General features: G+C 41.2%; 1 protein-coding gene across 2 annotated transcripts in view; it reads left to right on the forward strand.

Moving 5' to 3' along the window:
- LOC134357404 (fibrillin-2) overlaps window positions 1-18884 on the forward strand; it is a 347942-nt gene that overhangs the window by 115916 nt on the left and 213142 nt on the right. Inside the window, exons 6-7 of one of the 2 annotated variants that reach the window (XM_063068953.1) lie at window positions 1205-1402; window positions 17855-17980. In XM_063068953.1, the coding sequence (XP_062925023.1) occupies window positions 1205-1402; window positions 17855-17980 (324 nt within the window). Of the gene's footprint in view, window positions 1-1204; window positions 1403-17854; window positions 17981-18884 lie in introns of those variants that run through there. The other variant, XM_063068954.1, reaches the window with a different exon arrangement.

Genomic DNA, 18884 nt, shown 5'->3' on the forward strand with positions numbered 1-18884 from the left:
TTGTATTTGCTGCTAATGTATAAATGATCTTTTTTTAAACAAAGGTTCTTCAGGATGAATATTAAAATTTTTGTTCATATGTTATTACAGATGCTTAATACTTATGGCACAGTTTTCACATTTTATGATTAAATTAAAAATGCATTGAACTGTGGGTTGATGATCAAATTTATCTGGAAGAAATATCTTGCAACTTCTGTTGTTCTGGAATCTAAGATCTAGGATATGCATAACCTGGATTTGTTCATGGAAATATTCTTGCAAATTGGATAATGACTTTATTAGAGATTGTTATTAAGTGAGCATTCAGTAATCCAGATATATAATCCAAACAACAAAGTCTAGAAATTCTTTGGCCAGATGGAATTGAAGGACTGAGTTTTGCAAGTCAGTGCCTTGTACAGGGGCTGCGGCCAGGATGTAATGACCTTGATTAGGTACCAAATTGTTGAATAGTTTGAAGAATTGGTGGGATTTAATAGGGTGTCAAGAGGTGAGCTGAGAGGAGTGAAAGAGACAGCATCATGTTGAGGGCAAAGGAGAGTGGGTAAGTAAAATAAATAATGCACTTTGGGAAACGGCAATGGAATACACAGTAAATAAGTGGATATTGAGGGTCTGAAGAGACAAGAGTTTTTAGAATCGATAAATGGCCTAAGATAGCAGAATAGGAAAATAAAGTGTGTTTAAGAAAGCAGCAAATTAAGGATGTGATTGCACTAGAAAAAATAGAAATCAACAAAATGTGAATTATTGGTAAGAAAGTAAACTTGCCTTCCCGCATGGTGGACCTTCTTGAGTTGTCTCCAGACCTTGACTAACAGAACTGCCTACTGAAGTACCTTAGTGTGTGGTTTTCAATATCAGACGGTTGTCCACCGTCATCTTAGATGCTTGTTTTCATAGCATTGATATCAGAAAGATGAAAAACTTGGGGGAAAAAAAGAAACAATGAGTAATTGAGGTTGACTTATCCTGCAGGGTAAAACCAAATATGTGACCATTTTCTCTTTCTAAAATATTCCATGATACTGCAGGGAATATTGTCAAAACCAATATATGTACTTGCAGATAATGAAATTGGTCCACACAATGAGCAAATGTTCTTAATTTATATCAATATTGTAATAAGAAAGTTGGCTTTCTCTCAAAAAAGATCTATGCTGTTACAATTGAACATATTTTTTGTTTCTTTCACTGACAGATTACCGGACTGGTCCTTGTTTTACACAAGTGAAAAATGAGATGTGCCAGGGCCAGATCAGTGGCATCATCTGTACCAAAACGCTTTGTTGTGCGACTGTTGGCCGTGCTTGGGGTCATCCATGTGAAATTTGTCCAGAGCAACCCCACCCCTGTCGCCGTGGCTTCATCCCTAATATTCGTTCTGGTGCTTGCCAAGGTACTTTTATGGAAGCAAACTTGTCTTTCATTGTTTTTAAATATCTATAGATAACATAGGTAGAACATAGTTGAAGTAAATCAGTGTGAAAATATTTGTGATTTTTATTGTAATGTAAGAATTGTTAAAATAGCTTAAAACTGATTTCCAGCATCAAACAAGCTACAAGTTGTCTTAATATTCTTGATAGTATTAACTATTTAAATCCTAGAGTGTGTGGGGCTTTGTTCTCCGTGTGTAAATCCCAAATTTATTCAGCGATAGTTTGTACCATTATCGTTCTATTTGCTCCGTTATGCCAGGATTCATATGATTGGTGCTGGGGAATCATTTTAGAGATCCTGTACGAGATTAGAGTTGCAGCCCAATAGGTTATAATGTGTGTAATTCATGGTTTTTGTTAAGTAATTTTATGATTTGACTTTTAATAATTAAAAAAATAATTTTCTGAAGTTCTTATACCCTATTTCACTTTTGATGTTTTTAATCTTTTCTGTATATTTGGTAGTAAGTTTATTTTAGGGATGATATTATTGCTGTATTTCTATTTTGCACAGCTGCTTCTAGTCAGTTGTTCCATTTGGCTGGTGTTCTGAATTTACCAGATGGAGTTGAATCCAGCCCATCAGAAGTAACAGAAAAATAATTGTGCCTTTCAAATTTAAAAGATGTTAAATAACATAATTTAACCTTATTATAGCAGAATAATCTTAGTAGACATTTTTAAGGTCATTACCCTGTTAAAGAGAAACTTGCTTGCACTGACAAATCTTGGTAAGTAGCCATGAAATGATAATTCTGGAAAATTGGGAACTGGTTTCTCACTGGTTATTTCCTATCCAGTATCTGTTTATATTTTCCAGAGTCTATGCTCTTATTATAAATTTTCAGTATTTTACTTTTCCTTTTCAATCATCTTGAGTAGATCAAAATTTAGACGTTTTGTAATTTAACAATTATTTGTTTTGAATTTTGATCCTTCTCAAATATCATCTAACAGTCATCGTACAATCTGATTATTTAAACTCAAATAAAAAAAATAGAAATCTAATTGCAGAAATCAGAGACAAATTTTTTCTTACAACTTTACTGACAAAGGGTTTTCAACCAAAACATTAGTTTCTCTTTCCTTTAGAGTGTCGATGAGCCTGCTGATCATTGGAAAAATTTTCTGTCCTTTCTGTTGAAAAGGCAGCTTTGTATTGTTGAACTTTGATTAGAAATTCAAGTGAAATGAAAGATGCCTGAGAGCGGAACTCTTTCACAGTGTCTCAATAGCAACATAATCTACTGAAGTGGTGAACACTGCACACATTAAAATGGACTGAAAGCAATTACAATCCTAAACTGAATCAGCTTGAATTTAATTTAGATTTTGAAATATTTTGCTTAACTTCAGTATTAAATATTTAATCAGAGCAGGTCTTTTTATACCAGCTATTATTCCCAACAAATGGCTTTGTTGCTGGTGACTTCGTAAAGAAATAGTAACCTGCCATTGCCTGAGTTGGCTGAAAATGCTTCTCAGAACACTAACAAACCTCTTGTGAGGAAGTGAAAAAAAATCAGCTACAACTTTTTATTATTGCAGAGATTGTTATCATTTTCCTGAAATTTAATGATGTGATTGTAGTCCATAACTTAGAAAACTCTTTTGATCTACTGAATCAAATGCTCTCAGGTTTTCCACATGCCATCTAATGAATACCTACAATCTTCTCGGAATCTTTAAATTATTCCATAACAAGAAGAAACTCTAAAGAAAACGGTTTAGATTGGGAGAAAACTAAACAGCATGGAAAAGGTTCCCTTCAGAATTATTTTCTAAAGTACATTTCTTTTATGAAAACTTGCATCTGAATTCTATCAACACACACAAAATGCTGGTGGAACGCAGCAGGCCAAGCAGCCTCTATAGGAAGAAGTTCAGTCAACGTTTCGGGTCGAGACCCTTCGTCAGGACTAATAGAAAGAAGAGATAGTAAGAGATTAGAAAGTGGGATCTCTTACTACAGGTCCACAAATCCCTTATCCGAAATCCTTGGGGCCAGTTGCATTTTGGAATTCAGAATTTTTCGGATTTCAGACCCCCCCCCCGGCCCCCCCTGCCGATACCAAAAAACAGGTATGCTCAAGTCCCTTATTTAACCTGTATCAGTGCGGTGGAGTTTAGGACCCAGCGGCACACCAAACCTACACACATCCTCCCGTATACTTTAAATCATCTCTAGATTACTTATAATACCTAATACAATGTAAATGCTATGTAAATAATTGTTATACTGTATTGTTTAGGGAATAATGACAAGAAGAAATTTTATTTCCAACAAAAACATTCAATAAAACATAAAAATATACAGCTTCAAATGAACCGAACCAAACACATGGTAAATGACTTACTGGAATAAATGTAGAATATCACTGTCACTATAAAACTTCAGTAACTTGTCTTTCTGTTTATTTAAATCATACACAGTGGTAGTTCCGACAATATTTTCTTCAGTAAGCGGCCGCACACACACACCACGATCAAGCTTCTGCAATAACTCCACTTTCTGCGTTATTGATAGAGAAGATTCCTTCTCTTTTTCTCACTGTTACCCATAGGGGTATCTGCAGCTCTTTTTGACATTTTCACAGTGAAATTAAACACAAAGTCAACAGTGAACACAAAATATCAGCAAACAGCAAATGCACGTGTAACCAGTACAAGCGCTGAGCCACAACTGACGTCTGGCGGCCTCTGCCAGTGCTGTCATGTCACACCTGAGTGACGTCAGCTGTTGGCGAAAAAAACTTCGGTTTTCGGAGCTTTTTGGATTTCAGAATTTTGGATAAAGGAACGTGCACCTCTTTTTTTCTGTTAGTCCTGACGAAGGGTCTCGACCCGAAACGTCGACTGTACTTCTTTCTATAGATGCTGCCTGGCCTGCTGCGTTCCACCAGCATTTTGTGTGTATTGCTTGAATTTCCAGCATCTGCAGATCTTCTCATGTTTGCGTATCTGAATTCTAAATCTAAAATGAGGTATTTTAATGTATATTGCTTGCAGTTTATGTTGTAGAACCTGTCTAAGGGTTATTCGATATTGAAAATGAGGTACAGTTAGAGCATGTTTAAAATTTTGTAAAACCCTGAGGTGCTTAATCCCAGTTTATGTTAATACTCAATTTCTGTGTGCATGGCCTTGTGTGCTTAGGAGGTGCCAATTATGATTGCCCATTGCTACAAATTAAACACATAATTTCTGAAGTTTATTGCAGCTGCTGAAGTTAGGCAGTGTTGTTTGATGTCATACTTACACCCGATTGCCAGGGTCAATGTGCTGTTTATGGAACAATGGTAGTAATAATAATAATAATAATAATAATAATAATAATAAGAGCACACACCCTGTAGGAAACCCATTTCACTTACACCCACCATGAGAAAAATGGAGATACCCAGATTGTTGCTTTGCAATGATGCTCTGAAAATTTAGATATGGTCACATTGCCAAAAAGATTTAATGATCTTGGACACTTAGTTAAGGTCAATGTAAACCACAACAAATCCCATTTATCGACACACAATGCACTACCACGTACTTAAATATATTCTGGTATTCACACATACCTCCGCACAGACATACAGTATTCAAACATTGGAAACACAGTAAATGCACACTATTTATTCTTGTATGGCAGTTCACCTCACAAATGCAGACTGCCGTAGCAGTCTAGTGAGTTATGGAGAGTATCCCATTCTCCATTAAACTGGCCATTGCTTATTTAATGACTATTAATAAGTGATAAGGAAAATTACTGAGAATAATGCTTTGTTCATATCTGATCTTCTTTCTCACATCACCCATGGCCCAGTGGCTGACTGTCTCTTTTACTTTTTAATGTTCAGATCTAGAGCATTCAGCAGCAGAGATATATTCAGAAGAGGAAAAGGGTCACCTCAATGCTTCTGGCACTCTATGTTGCACACTTGGACACAAAAGGGACCTCCAGGCATGCAGAAGTTTAAAATAACGTCTTTATTTTCCTTTCTGGAAATACAGGAACACAAGTGCATCGGCTTACCATGCATGCTGCCGGGCCGTCTCCATCTACTGCATCACGTGCACACTCCCTTGCCCCGCAGGACCCCTCAGCTGCCCCAAGTGCCTGTATAAGCTTTGCCCCTTGTAACCATCAACCAACTCACAAAAATATTACTGTTGCTAGTGCAACTGAACATTAATCAAATTGTGAATGAACAAAATAACAAACCAAAGCAATAAAAATAATATGAACATAATATAAGAAAATTAGGGGGGTATCCAGTGTCCATTAATATGCTCCACATTACTATGGGTCCCACATTCTCCCCTTCAAAATGAATGTCGTCCTGTCATTATAGATTTCCCAGGGTAGTCGTGTCTTCAACTGGTGAGTTATAGTAGTAGGTTATAAAGGAGTCAGTCTTCCGGGATACTCTCTATACAGCAACAGTCTTTGACATGACATACATCTCCCTCTTTATGTCATGTGTCAGCAACAGGCAACACTGGCCAGATGATATCTTAAGTGCTACTCTGCTACTTGTGCGGGCTATGTATCTTGGACTGAAGGTTTTGACCCTATGTCTACCCCATAACCCTTTACACAGACCCACATGTCCTACTATATGCCTCACACGTGTTCCAGTGTCCTTCTATATATCAGTGGTCTGTGTTCGACCGATAGTTGACCCAATGTGTTGTATGTGAGTGTCTTGGGTGGGTTTCCTTGTCAGAAAGGATACTTTCTTATGGGAGTTGACCGCTGCTCAAGATTCCTTTCATCTGCTTCATCAGATGACGGTGCCTGCTCAAGCTCGTCTCGTCTGCTTCATCAAATAACACCTCTCGCTCGGCCCCTGCAGTTTCTCCATTCTCCATCTCTGGTTCCATCCTACCTTCCTCGCCCTCATCTGGACACTCAACTTCCTCACCGCCTTGCTCCAGTTCTCTGTCAGCTGCTTGTGGTTGGAACTCCTCTGCTTCCACTCTTAGCTGGCTTCTGAACGGCTCGAATGACTCTGCTGGTCGTGTGGTGATGAATCTCCAGTTACTCCCATCCTCTGAACTACTGTGCGGATCTCTCTCCTTCTGCCTTTCCTACCTTTCACTCTTCTTATCTGTGTTTGGCTTTTTCCTTTCGCATTTTCTTTTTCCCCTGTTCATCTTCTTCCACAGGCAGAAAGTCACAGGGCAGTAGCAGATTCCTGTGTAAGACTTTAGTCTTTCCTGGGCCTCTCTCAGGTCATACGACGTAGACAGGACTGTCCTTGTGCTTCCTCTCGGTTACGATGTGGACTTGCTCCTCCCAATAAGACCTGAGCTTCCCGGGTCCTCCTCCATCCCTGAAGTTCCACACCAATACTCTACACCCTGGCTGTAGTTCCACTCCATAAGTCTTCCGGTCATACTGCTTCTTTGCTGTATTTTGTTCCCTCTGAGCTGTCTGTGATGCCTGCCTGTATGCCTCTTGCATCCGCCTTCTCCACTCACTGGCATATTCGCTGTGAGAGGTGCTCTGGTCACTTGGTGTTAGGCCAAACATAATGTCCACAGGTAGCCGGGGGCTTCTACCGTAGAGGAGGTAGTATGGGGCATATCCTGTCACTTCACTATGTGTACAGTTATACACATGTACGACCTTGGCTAAGGAGCTCTTCCAATCTGCCGTGGCTTCCTCTGTCAAGTTTCTCAGCATGGAAAGGAGTGTTTGATTAAATCTCTCAACCTGACCGTTTCCAGCCGGGTGGTAAGGTGTTGTGTGTGAGCCTTGGATGCCACAGTATTCTTCCAGCTTGGAAAACAGCTTATTCTCAAACTCCTTACCCTGATCCAGTACTGAGAACCATACACTCCCACTCAGGCTGTTCAACATATCTTGCACTCGAGGGATGGGGTGACGGTCAGGGATGGATTTTCGGTTCAGCTCACGGTAATCCACGCACAGACGTAAACTCCCAACCTTCTTAGGGACACAGACGATTGGTGATGAGTATGGGGACCGGGATTTTTGAATCCATCCTCTATTCAGTAGGTCCTCCACATACTCCTTCACCTCCTTGTGGAGTGGTTTGGGTACAGAATTGTAGGTGCGCCTTATGGGAGTTGTGTCGCTCAGTCTGATTTTTAACAGCAGAGAGGGAATGCATCCCACATCATTCTCGTCTTTTGAAAATGCAGTACACTCTTCTCACAGCATCTGTCTCACCTGTTCCTGCTGGTCTGGAGTCAGGTGATCAACAGACACTGGAGGGTCCCATGACTCATGTTTGCATGTGTCCAGCTGTCTTTGTTTCTCTTTGTGATTCTCAGGAGCACTGGCTGTGCTGGCAGTGTTTTCACTCGTGCTGGCTGTTTTTGCTGTGTTTACACTGGCATTGACTGGCCTTACATCTACTGGGTAAATAGCCTTGATTTGCTGTAGCTGTCCCAGCACTGTGCGAGGGGTGAGAGGAATGTCATGGTTGCTGTCATTAGTGACAGGGATAGCCACCCTAGACCAATTTCTCTTCCGCAGGCAGATGACAGTGTCAGTAATGTTCAACCCCTCTGGCCACTTTGGGACCTCATCTGGTTCAAAAAGAACTTCCTGTTTTGCGGAAAGGGGCCCTGTCCTCACACTACGCTTAACCTCCCTGGTCTGGCCTGCCGGAATCACTGTCTTTAGTTTTCCAACTCTCACCACGCCCTCCTTGTCATTCTGGTTACTGCTCTGCACTATGTGGATCAACTCATTTGCCTTTTTGCAGTCAATGGAAAAAGCGTCTCTTACCACAGCAGGTGTAACTTCTGGATGCTGCTCCATTCCATTCATCACCAGCTGCTCGATGACATTGTAGCCGATGATCGGTGGCTCTGCTACTCCGGGCTCATTAGAGACAAGCACCGACACAAGCAGCTCTGGCGTTGGGCCCCTACGCTCAAGCCATCCTGCAAAGGGTACGGGTGTCTGGTTTGCTGCTTTGCCCACAAGTTTCTCGTTCTCACCCAGGAGCTCATCCGTGTTCCGTACCCCGATGTGTGGAAAACAGGACTCTCCCCACTTTTCATTAATCATAGTGACCTGTGAGCCGATATCCCATAATGCTTGTGTTGCTACTCCCTCACAGAAACAATCCACCGTGCACTTCTCCCCAATGAGAGCTGTCAGCTTGTCTTGGTGACGTAAAGAGAGTTGACTGGCGTAGGTAGCACCTACCATCTGTTGTTCAGCCTTCCCAAGTTTCTCTATATCCGCCTTCAGCTGCCTGATTCTCTCACAAAGAAACTCATGCACCTTGTCATCTGGTCCAGCTTGGCTTGGAGTTGATGATGCTGGGATTGTGACAGGCCGGATTGTTACATTGCTGTCAGATTTCCCTGCTTGCCTTCTTTGTCCTCTACAGCCCCTTGAGAGGTGCCCTGTCTGCCCACACTTGAAACAGTGTTCACACTGGTCACCTGTTCCCTGCTCCTGACATGCTTTACATCCTCTCCTAACACTCATTCTTACTTGGCGAGTGGGTCCTGGAGAGTTAGCTATGTTTTTCCTTATTTCAGCCATTTCTTCTCTCAGCAGCCTGACAGTCTCATAAAGCTCTGTGTCTCCTCAACGAGCTACAGCAGGTACTTTACGGCTCTTAGGCTTCACAACTTCGTCTGACTGCTCTAGAACCCCCACTCCGGCTTCGGCTGCACCCTAACTCTGCTGACTGCTCTGCATTTCTGTCCGTAATTCACTTACTTTTGGGACTCTGCTGCTTGTGTTCTTTCTTTGCTTGGACTGTCTTTCTGATTCAACGCTGGCTGCTTCATTCACCCTGTCGATGAGTATTTCATCGGTCACTCTCTGATCGTCAAGATAAGGCTTAAGCTGAAACCTGATATGGTCACTTGACAGCCCAGGACTAACTGACCCCAAGAATCTCTTCTGGATGAGCTCGAGACTGTACTGTTTGTCTGACCCTACTTCTCTTGAAGCAAGTAACAGCTTCTCTTTCAACTCAATTGCTCTAAAGAGGAAATTTTGGGGAGACTCACGACTGTCTTGTGTTATGTTTACCAGTCTGTGATATAAATCTGTAGAACTGTCCTCGTTGAAATGTCCCTTTAATATGGTCTTCAGTCGAGGAGGGGTAAGGTCACTTTTTATCTCGAACATACCACGAATACTCAAACCTGGACTGATTGACTTGATCACTGCTTTCATGACCTCAGCCTCACTGTGTCCCCTACTCAGGCCTCTGTCAATCTGATGCATCAGGTTTGTGTATGAGAGTTTGTCCTTCTGTCCCCTTTCCCCGATCTGACCCCAGATCTTGAATTCTCTCCCTATTGTCACTTCCGGGAGCCGGTTCGCAGCCGTAGGCAGTACATTCTGTGGAGCTGAAGCTTGACTTGAAGATGCACTGTTCACTCTTTCATTCAGCCTCCAAACTCCATCCTGCAGAGCCTGACTGTTTAGCTGGAGCTCTATGTATTTTTCTGCCAAGCTCATTTCTTCAGCTGTTCTCTGGCTGGTTTGTGCTGTGTTGACTGTTTTTTCCCCATTACTAGTGTTTCCAGTAATTCCTCTCATTTGCTCAACTGATTCTGTCATTGTCCTTAGATAATACTTCACAACATCCTCCTCTTCATCATTAATTGCATTGTCCTTAGATTCAATAATTAGTCTAATTAACATTCGCCTTGTGGCAACATTTTCACATGGGATCTTAGCTTCCACATATACTTCTTTGAGCTGATCCAGTCGCAAAAGCCATTGTCTCTGAGACAAGGTCTCTGCCAACTCCTCCAGATCCATTATGTGTGAAGCAGCTGCGCCTCGAAGCTGCGCGCTCCCGCTGTCAATCAAAGCGATCCGTGTCCTCGTTGCCACACCGAGCACGACGTTAATTATCCTGGGTTTCGGCACCAAATATTTTTTGCACATTTGGACACAAAAGGGACTTCCAGGCGTGCAGAGTATTTTGCAGGATATCACTAGTGGTAATTCTTTGCATTGATGATCACCATTGCTCAAGAAATTAGGAGATTGGTGCTCATTTTGAGTCTATGTCTTTGAACATCCTCTTGCAGGCAGAAGACTATGAAGGGATGCTGGAGTAGGCCATTCCTATTCCTTTCCCCTTACTACTGTTTTAGCAGTGTAATTTTTCCCTAACTCTAGTGCTGAAATCTCCAAGGTGAATGAACTTGTTCTCCTTGGAAATGTAAACAAGGAACAGAGAACAGTCCAGCACAAAAAATAGGCCCTTCAGCCTACCATGTTGTACTGTACTAATTAAACTATGTTAATGATGCCTAATTATACTGATCTCTTCTTCTTGCACATGGCCCCTATTCCTCCATGCTCTGCATATTCTCGAGGCTATCTAAGAGCCTCTTAAAGATTCGTTTTTCAGAGCTCGGTCAAGATCTGAGGAAAATTAATCCTTCATTTCCTGGTCAACATCATTTACATTTCCTGAGGTCCAGTAATCTCATACTTGGAATGTTTTATTGCCTGTTCTCTTTATCTTAGTTCCCACAGAGGAGCCCTGTCTCCTGAGACACAAAGCATTGTCTGGTAGTAGCATATGTCAAGTGCATTACGCAGACAGCCAGTATTGCTTATTAGTTTTAGGTGTAGCTTGTGCTTATAAGGAGCAACTGAAGCATAGAGTTATTTTCTAATATACATCTTTTGCAGAGGTGTTTGATTTGACAGTCTCATATTTTCTCAAAACTGCAGGAAGTTTCTATTACTTGTGTCTGATACACTGTGGACATTTTCCAGATGCTTCATTATAATTTGCAGCCATTCTACAGAATTAACTGCTTTTCATGATGAATGACCCCTGTTTCCCACAATAAATAAAATTACAGAAATGGTCTTAAGACAGAGCATATTGATCACCAATCTATAAAATAATTAAGCACGAATCAGTAGAACTTTTCTGAAATATTTACAGGAAGGTTATAAAAATATTTTAAAGACAATCATCCACAATGATCTCTGGATCATTCTGTATGTCGTTTTCACTTTTATGTCTCACCTCAAACCAGTACGGTTTTCTTCCCTCCTGTGAGTGAGTCGTATCACCAGTCTTCTTCTGGCGTCTTCTTTTGAATGACTGCATTGCAGATAACTGTAGGATCATTGCATATCATCGAGAAATGTAATCTTAACATGGATAAGTGCATAGGTAGGAAAGGTTTAGAAAGACATGATCAAAATACAACCAAATAGAACTAGTTCAGAAAGATACCTTGACTGACATGGACGAGCTGGCTCAAAGGCTCTATGATACTATGAGTTTGGAGAATTTGGTGGAGGCAGTTTTAATTATAGTTTACCACCTCATATGGTGCCTGCTGTAATTACCTAAAACCTCTAAAATACACAGGAAGGGAAGGATCACTGCTGACTCAAGTGCTGTCACATAAAGGGTGGAGTTGTATTTGCGGGGACCTTCATTGTGTTCTTTCCAATAGGTGAAGACTGCTGATCTGTCCCTGCAACTCACTGTTAATTAATGCCTTGTAAAACTTAAGATTGATGTGAAAATCAAACTCTGCAAAGTCTGGGTATGTGAAATCAAAACTGAAAATGTAGAAAACACTAAGCAGGTCAGGCAGCATTGATTGAAAGAGAAATGGATCATCATTCAGATTGAGAACCTGGGAGCCTTGTTTGCGAAGAAAAATAACGAGCTAGTTTTATCTCTTCCATTTCACACACATCTGCTCTCACCCGATCCTCCCGCCACCCCACTAGGAATACGGTTCCCCTTGTCCTCACCTACCACCCCACCAGCCTCCGGGTCCAACATATAATTCTCTGTAGCTTCCGCCACCTCCAACGGGATCCCACCACTAAGCACATCTTTCCCTCCCCGCCCCCCCCCCACTGCTTTCTGCAGGGATCGCTCCCTACGCAACTCCCTTGTCCATTCATCCCCCCCATCCCTTCCCACCGATCTCCCTCCCGGCACTTATCCTTGTAAGCGTAACAAGTGCTACACATGCCCTTGCACTTCATCCCTCACCATTGTTCAGGGCCCCAGACAGTCCTTCCACGTGAGGCGATACTTCATCTGTGAGTCGGCTGGGGTGATATACTGCGTCCGGTGCTCCCGGTGCAGCCTTCTATATATTGGCGAGACCCGACGCAGGTTAGGAGACCGTTTCGCTGAACACCTATGCTCTGTCTGCCAGAGAAAGCAGGATCTTCCAGTGGCCACACATTTTAATTCCACGTCCCATTCCCATTCCAGTATGTCTATCCACGACCTCCTCTACTGTCAAGATGCAGCCACACTCAGGTTGGAGGATCAAAACCTTATATTCCTTCTGGGTAGCCTCCAACCTGATGGCATGAACATTGACTTTCTCTTTTTTCTCCCTCTGTCCCTCTCACTATAATTCTTTACCTGCTCTCCATCCTCTGGGCTCCCCTCCCCCTTTCTTTCTCCCTAGGCTTCCCGTCCCATGATCCTCTCCTTTCTCCAGCCTTGTATCCTTTTTGCCAATCAACTTTCCAGCTCTTAGCTCCATCCCTCCCCCTCCTGTCTTCTCCTATCATTTTGGATGTCCCACTTTCAAATCTCTTTCTATCTGTTCTTTCAGTTAGTCCTGACAAAGGATCTCAGCCCGAAACTTCGACTGTACCTCTTCCTGGAGATGCTGCCTGACCTGCTGCGTTCACCAGCATTTTTTGTGTGTGTTGCTTGAATTTCTAGCATCTGCAGATTTCTTCATATTTGAGTTAGCTTTAAATGTTGAGAGGGCAGAGGCAAGTAGAAGAAAAGGAATAGTTGTGTGTCTCATTCCAGCTGAATAACTGAATGTTTTCCAGTAGAATTGCATGGTTTTGTCTACGTCCTAAATGCATAGTAAGTATATGCAGTGACCACTCCTGTATATGTCCAAACTGTCAAATTGTTCTATTTCTATTCAATTAGTTTATGTTGTGAGTTACACACAGCATATTAGGTCAAATATCATGGAGAAGTACACCATGCTCCCTCTTCAGCAATCCTTGATTATTGACAAGTTTCTGATGATCAAGTTTAAAGTTTGATAGGAATAGCAGGGCTTTGCAGTGACTGCAAAGACTTGTATCCAATGTGATCCGAAGGGTTTCATATTTTTGTGGGAACAGCGTTAATGTTTCTACTCAGTCCCCAGAGAGGCAGGGAACAAGAAGAGAGGAGCAAGTAATCAAGATTTGAAGAAGCAGAATTTAAAAATATTACCTTGAAGATTCAGAATCAGATTTAACACCACTGGCATACGTTATGAAATATGTTGTTTTGTGGCAACAGTACGTTGCAATACATAATAAAAAAAAACTATAAATTACAATGAGGAAAAAAAATATAAAGATTTCTGGGAACAATGCTCCTGTTTTTACATGAGTGGTTGCTGACTTTTACCACCTGCCACTGATGGAATCATAGTGGTGTACTGAACTAACTGAAGATGGAGGCCTCTGCAGCCTTCTGTAATTCCTGGCAGCAACAGAAAATTTCCATTTATCATAGTTTTCAGTTCCCCATGCTTCAAGTCTCACATAGGGAAATAATTTCCATTTCCTTGAATAAGAGTGCAGAAGACAATCCAACCATACTGAGTTTCTCAGAAAGTACACTTCAAAAATTATTCCAAAGTGATTTACTGCACAAATTTGGAGCCAAATCTATTAACAGCAAATAGAAGGCAATTACTGCCAAAGGGTGTAAATAGTGTGTGCCTCCTGTCAAAAGATTCTCATGGTTAGTGTAGTGCGCATTGGAAGTTTGCAAGATTCTTGAATTATGTGTTCTGTGAACTAGGCTTACTTTGGGCACGCATTCATAGTTCCTGGAAGTTGTAAGGGAGGACAGGTACACAGGTTAATGAAGGCTTTTTACTTCTTTGTGGGGTCCTGGGAATACAAGTTGCAATATCGTGGAGATGGTAATTGAGGGTCTCAAAATGAGATTTTGTTGCCTGATCTGTTCAGGGGATTCCTTTCAATATTTTCCAGAAGTAGGGATGAGGCAGTTATTTTCATCTGCTGTATTTTCCACCACATTAATACCTGTTAGTGAGCATCTACAGTAATAGAGACTGACATTGTTTGCCTCAGAATCTGGATGACAGCACTATTATCCAACCACAACTAACAACAATGTGAGAATCACAATTTACCAGAAACTGATCTCCACTTAAGAGGCTGTGTTATTTTCAGTGGTGGACTTAACCTTCGGTCTTGCAAGATCTTTACATTATCTCCAAGGTCGATCGTGGAATTCTGTACAGAACCAAATATATTAAAGAATTCTTCCTAATTGCATCTACATGTACAATTTAGATTGAATGCCACAGTAGCGGTGTAGTAGTTAGCACAGCACTATTACAGCTCGGGGCATGAACTTCAGAGTTCAGTTCTGGATCCTCTGGTATGAAGTTTGTGTGTCCTTCCTGTGAGCGTGTGGATTTCCTCTAGGCGCTGCAGTTTCCTCCCACATTCCAAAGGCGTACCGGTTAGTTGGTTAATTGTTCATTGTGAATTGACCTGTGATTAGACTAGGTTTAGATAGATGGGTTGCTGAACAGTGCGACTTGTTGGGCCAGAATGGTCTGTTCTGCACTGTATCGCTAAATAAAATGAAATTAAAAACCCTGTGAACATTGAAGAATTCTTATTTCTCTGGGTGCCATTCCAAAAGCAATGAACGAAGTTCAAGTGCATTCAGGACAAGACGATACATTTAAGTGCCAATTCCAGTAATAGCCAACACTATTTAGAATATGGATCTGATAAACCAGAAGTAAAATTGCAGGTTGAGAGGATAGTGAGATATCAGGAAATCAACTGTAAGACTGATCATTGTCAGTGGTCTGCTGGCTGCTGTCTCAGTGGTAGCTGCCCCCATATCATAATCACCATCGTTTCAATGTATCTCCATCTGTGGACCCAATAGGACTAGCTTATTGGTATAGCCATTACTCAGCAGCTTCTGCAACAAAAAGCACTTCACTGGAAGTATTTGAGTATGCCTCTGTGATGTGCCATAGATGAACAGTAACCTGAGAGTGCGTGTTGCAGTACTGGTGGTAGTGGATATTTCACAAGTGAATGCAGATTATTGAGGGAAGAATGTTGAATGTTAAATGTGTGCTGCAGGGATGGAAAGGTGTGTGTGTGTATTCAGTGTGAGGCACTGACATATTTGTAAAGACCAACTGCAGGAGTATTGAGGCCATGGTCACCCAGCGTCAGCTGCAGTGGCTGGGGCACGTGGTAAGGATGCCCTCATGTCAGCTACCCCGCAGAGTGTCATATGGCCAGCTACATCATGGTCGACGCTCAGCTGGAGGGCCAAAGAAGCGCTATAAGGATCAGATGAAAAATGCTTTAAGGAAGTGCAAGATCAGACCTGAGGACCTGGAGGAGATTGCTACTGACCGTACCACTTGGCGACAGCTGTGTAGGGACAGGGTTCGTATTCTGGAGATGGAAAGAACAACCAGAAGACAGCAGAAGAGAGCCAGGAGAAATGCAACCATGGTTGCTACCACTACTATATATACATGTCCCACCTGTAATAGAGCTTGTGGGTCCAGGATAGGACTGTATAGTCATCAAAGATCTCACCATTAAAGGAGTGAACACCGTCATCAGATTTCGAAGGACAACCGAAGAAGTGTGTGTGTGTGTATGTGTTGTTTTTGTAGAAGTAACTTGATGCAGTTTGTTTGTAAAGCTATTAAACTTTTTCTGTCTAACCATCAGTGTTTTCTGGGTTGGAGGTATGCAGACCATGTTTGTTAACCAACCACTCAATAGGGGTGGCCAGGTCAGCAATGAAGAAGCAGGGTGATGTTCATGCTCTTGTTTCACTATCCTTCTTCACAGTGCTAACAAGTTGCTTTCAGCAATAAATGTGATCGGTGATATCCACTCCACCATCTCCTCCCATTTCATAAGATGCAGGCTACACATTATTATATACTGATTGGTTTCTATAAGACCAACAGAAATTGGAGCAGAAGTATGCCATTTGGCTTATTGAGTCTGCTCCGCCATTCCATCATGGCTAATTTATTATCCTTCGCAATCCCGTTCTCCTGCCTTTTACCTTAACATCCTTACTAATCAAGAACCTATCAACCTCCACTTTAAGTATACCCAATGATTTGCCCTCCACATCCATCTGTGGCAATAAATTAATAAATTTCACAGATTCTCCACCCTCTGACTGAAGAAATTCCTCCTCATCTCTGTTGTAAAGGGATATCCTTCAATTCTGAGGCTGTGTCTTGACTCCCCTACTAAGCATCCTTTCCACATCCACTCTATCTAGGCCTTTCGATATTCTGCTATATATGTTTCAATGTGATTTCCCCCCTCATTCTTCAGAACTCCAGCGGGTACAGTCCCAGAGCCATCCAATCCTCCTCATATGTTCACCTTTTGATTTCTGGGATCATTCTTATGATCCTCCTCCGGATCCTCTCCAATGCCAGGACATTGTTTCTTAGGTAAAGTGCCTAAAACTGTTCACAATACTCCAGGTGCAATCTGACTAATTACTTATAAAGCCTCAGCATTACATTCTTACTCTTATATTCTCATCCTCCTAAAATGAATGTGAACATTGCATATGCCTTCCTTACCATTGATTCAACCTTCAAGTTAACCTTTAGGAACTCCTGCATGAGGTCTCCCAAATTCCTTTGCACCTATAATTTCTGAATTTTCTTTCTGTTTTGAAAATAGTCTGCGCCTTTATTACTTCCACCAAAGTGCATGAACATAGAGTTCCGTACACTATATTTCATCTGCCACTTCTTTGCCCATTCTCTTCAACTGTTCAAGTCCTTCTGTTACTTACAGTCTGTTGCAGAACTAAATGACTGGATTATTGCATCATCAGTTTAGCAGAAGAAACTGACCCCTATACCCTAAGGTGAATTATCCAAGTGACATGATAAACTGATTATCAAATTGAGAGATAATCATGTCAGCTCTGAAGGAAGCACATTGTGTTTTTGTTTAGTCAGCAAAACAGAGACCTAGTGCTTATATTTTGCATGCAAAGAAGCTCTCAAAATATTGTAAGAAAGTTCATATGGGATTTAGAAGGTAGAGACCATTAGTGCAAGATGTGCACACGAGTCCATTTTCTCCTAAAACGGAAGCAAAATATGTTTTATGTAAATAATTTTATATATAAGTTGAAAAGTTCTATTAATGTTATACTTGAACTGAATCCAAATGCTGTCTAGACAAAATTCTATGAAAGCCCTGCAGTTGGACCCTACAAATTTGATAATCTTACGCAAGGCATTTACTTTTTTTTCAGTTAGCAGCTGCTGTGCTTATTAGCAACTTTTTCTAAAGACAGATGTAACTAATATTTGGATTTTGACTGATTTTCAGCTAACTTAACAGAAGTGTTGTTCTCTTTCAGACATCGATGAATGTCAGGCCATCCCAGGCATGTGCCAGGGTGGAAACTGTATCAACACAGTGGGCTCCTATGAGTGTAAGTGTCCTTCTGGTCACAAACAGAGTGAAGTGTCTCAGAAATGTGAAGGTAAGCAGCTCATCTTACTGGTGTTACGTACTATATTTATTACTGCAGTTCAGCAGGTGTCATGAGTTTAATGGAGTTTGCATGCGGCTGATGTCAGTGCTTACTTCCAAGGATTAATTACCAGTTATGTAACTGGTAAAATGAATTAGCATTCTTTTCTGATTCTGCTGGACTTCATTTTGTTAATGTGGAACAGTAGATTGTCAGAACTGAACACAGATATGCATTTAAAATCCTGAAGTGGTTCTGGTCCAATACAATTGGCACAATCAAGTGTGTTCATACAATGCCAAAAACAATGAAGGACCTCATATATACGGTACATCTGTAGTTTATCTTTGTCGTATTTTCTCACATCATACTAGGAACTGAGTTTGTTCCATTGTTGATTTCAGATCAATTGATTGCATACTTGAGGATGTAATTTCCAATGAAAAAATCAAGACATGTAATGTCAGAAAAACAATGTAATTGAAGGAGAGTAAATGGCAAATTCTGATGTGAAACTCTGCAGATTAATATTTTAATCTTAGAAAATAAACACGGATAGAGCAACCGAAGGATAGGGAAAAAGAGAATGGTTTCAGAAAATTGTTTGGTAACTGAAGTCTAGTCTAGTAGTTGAATAAGGTTTATTTCCTGATCTTTTGAAGTTTGTCCAGGTACAGAAATGGCATTGAAAGGCTCCTCTAGTTCTTGAACATTCCACAATTATATTAAGGCAGTTGTTAGTGTCAGCAAGCACTAAGGTAACGAACCTGATGTAATTGACTACTTTGAAGCTGGAAGTTTTCAAAAGGAAGAAAACCTTTCTCTGGAAAAAGAAGTGGAAGAACCTAGAACTCTCTGGGACTGCTGACATTCTCTACCGTCTATTTGTATTTACCTAATTGGTTGTTTAACC

Source organism: Mobula hypostoma, chromosome 16 (genome assembly GCF_963921235.1).
Source record: "Mobula hypostoma chromosome 16, sMobHyp1.1, whole genome shotgun sequence".
In the NCBI taxonomy this organism is placed as follows: Eukaryota; Metazoa; Chordata; class Chondrichthyes; order Myliobatiformes; family Myliobatidae; genus Mobula; species Mobula hypostoma.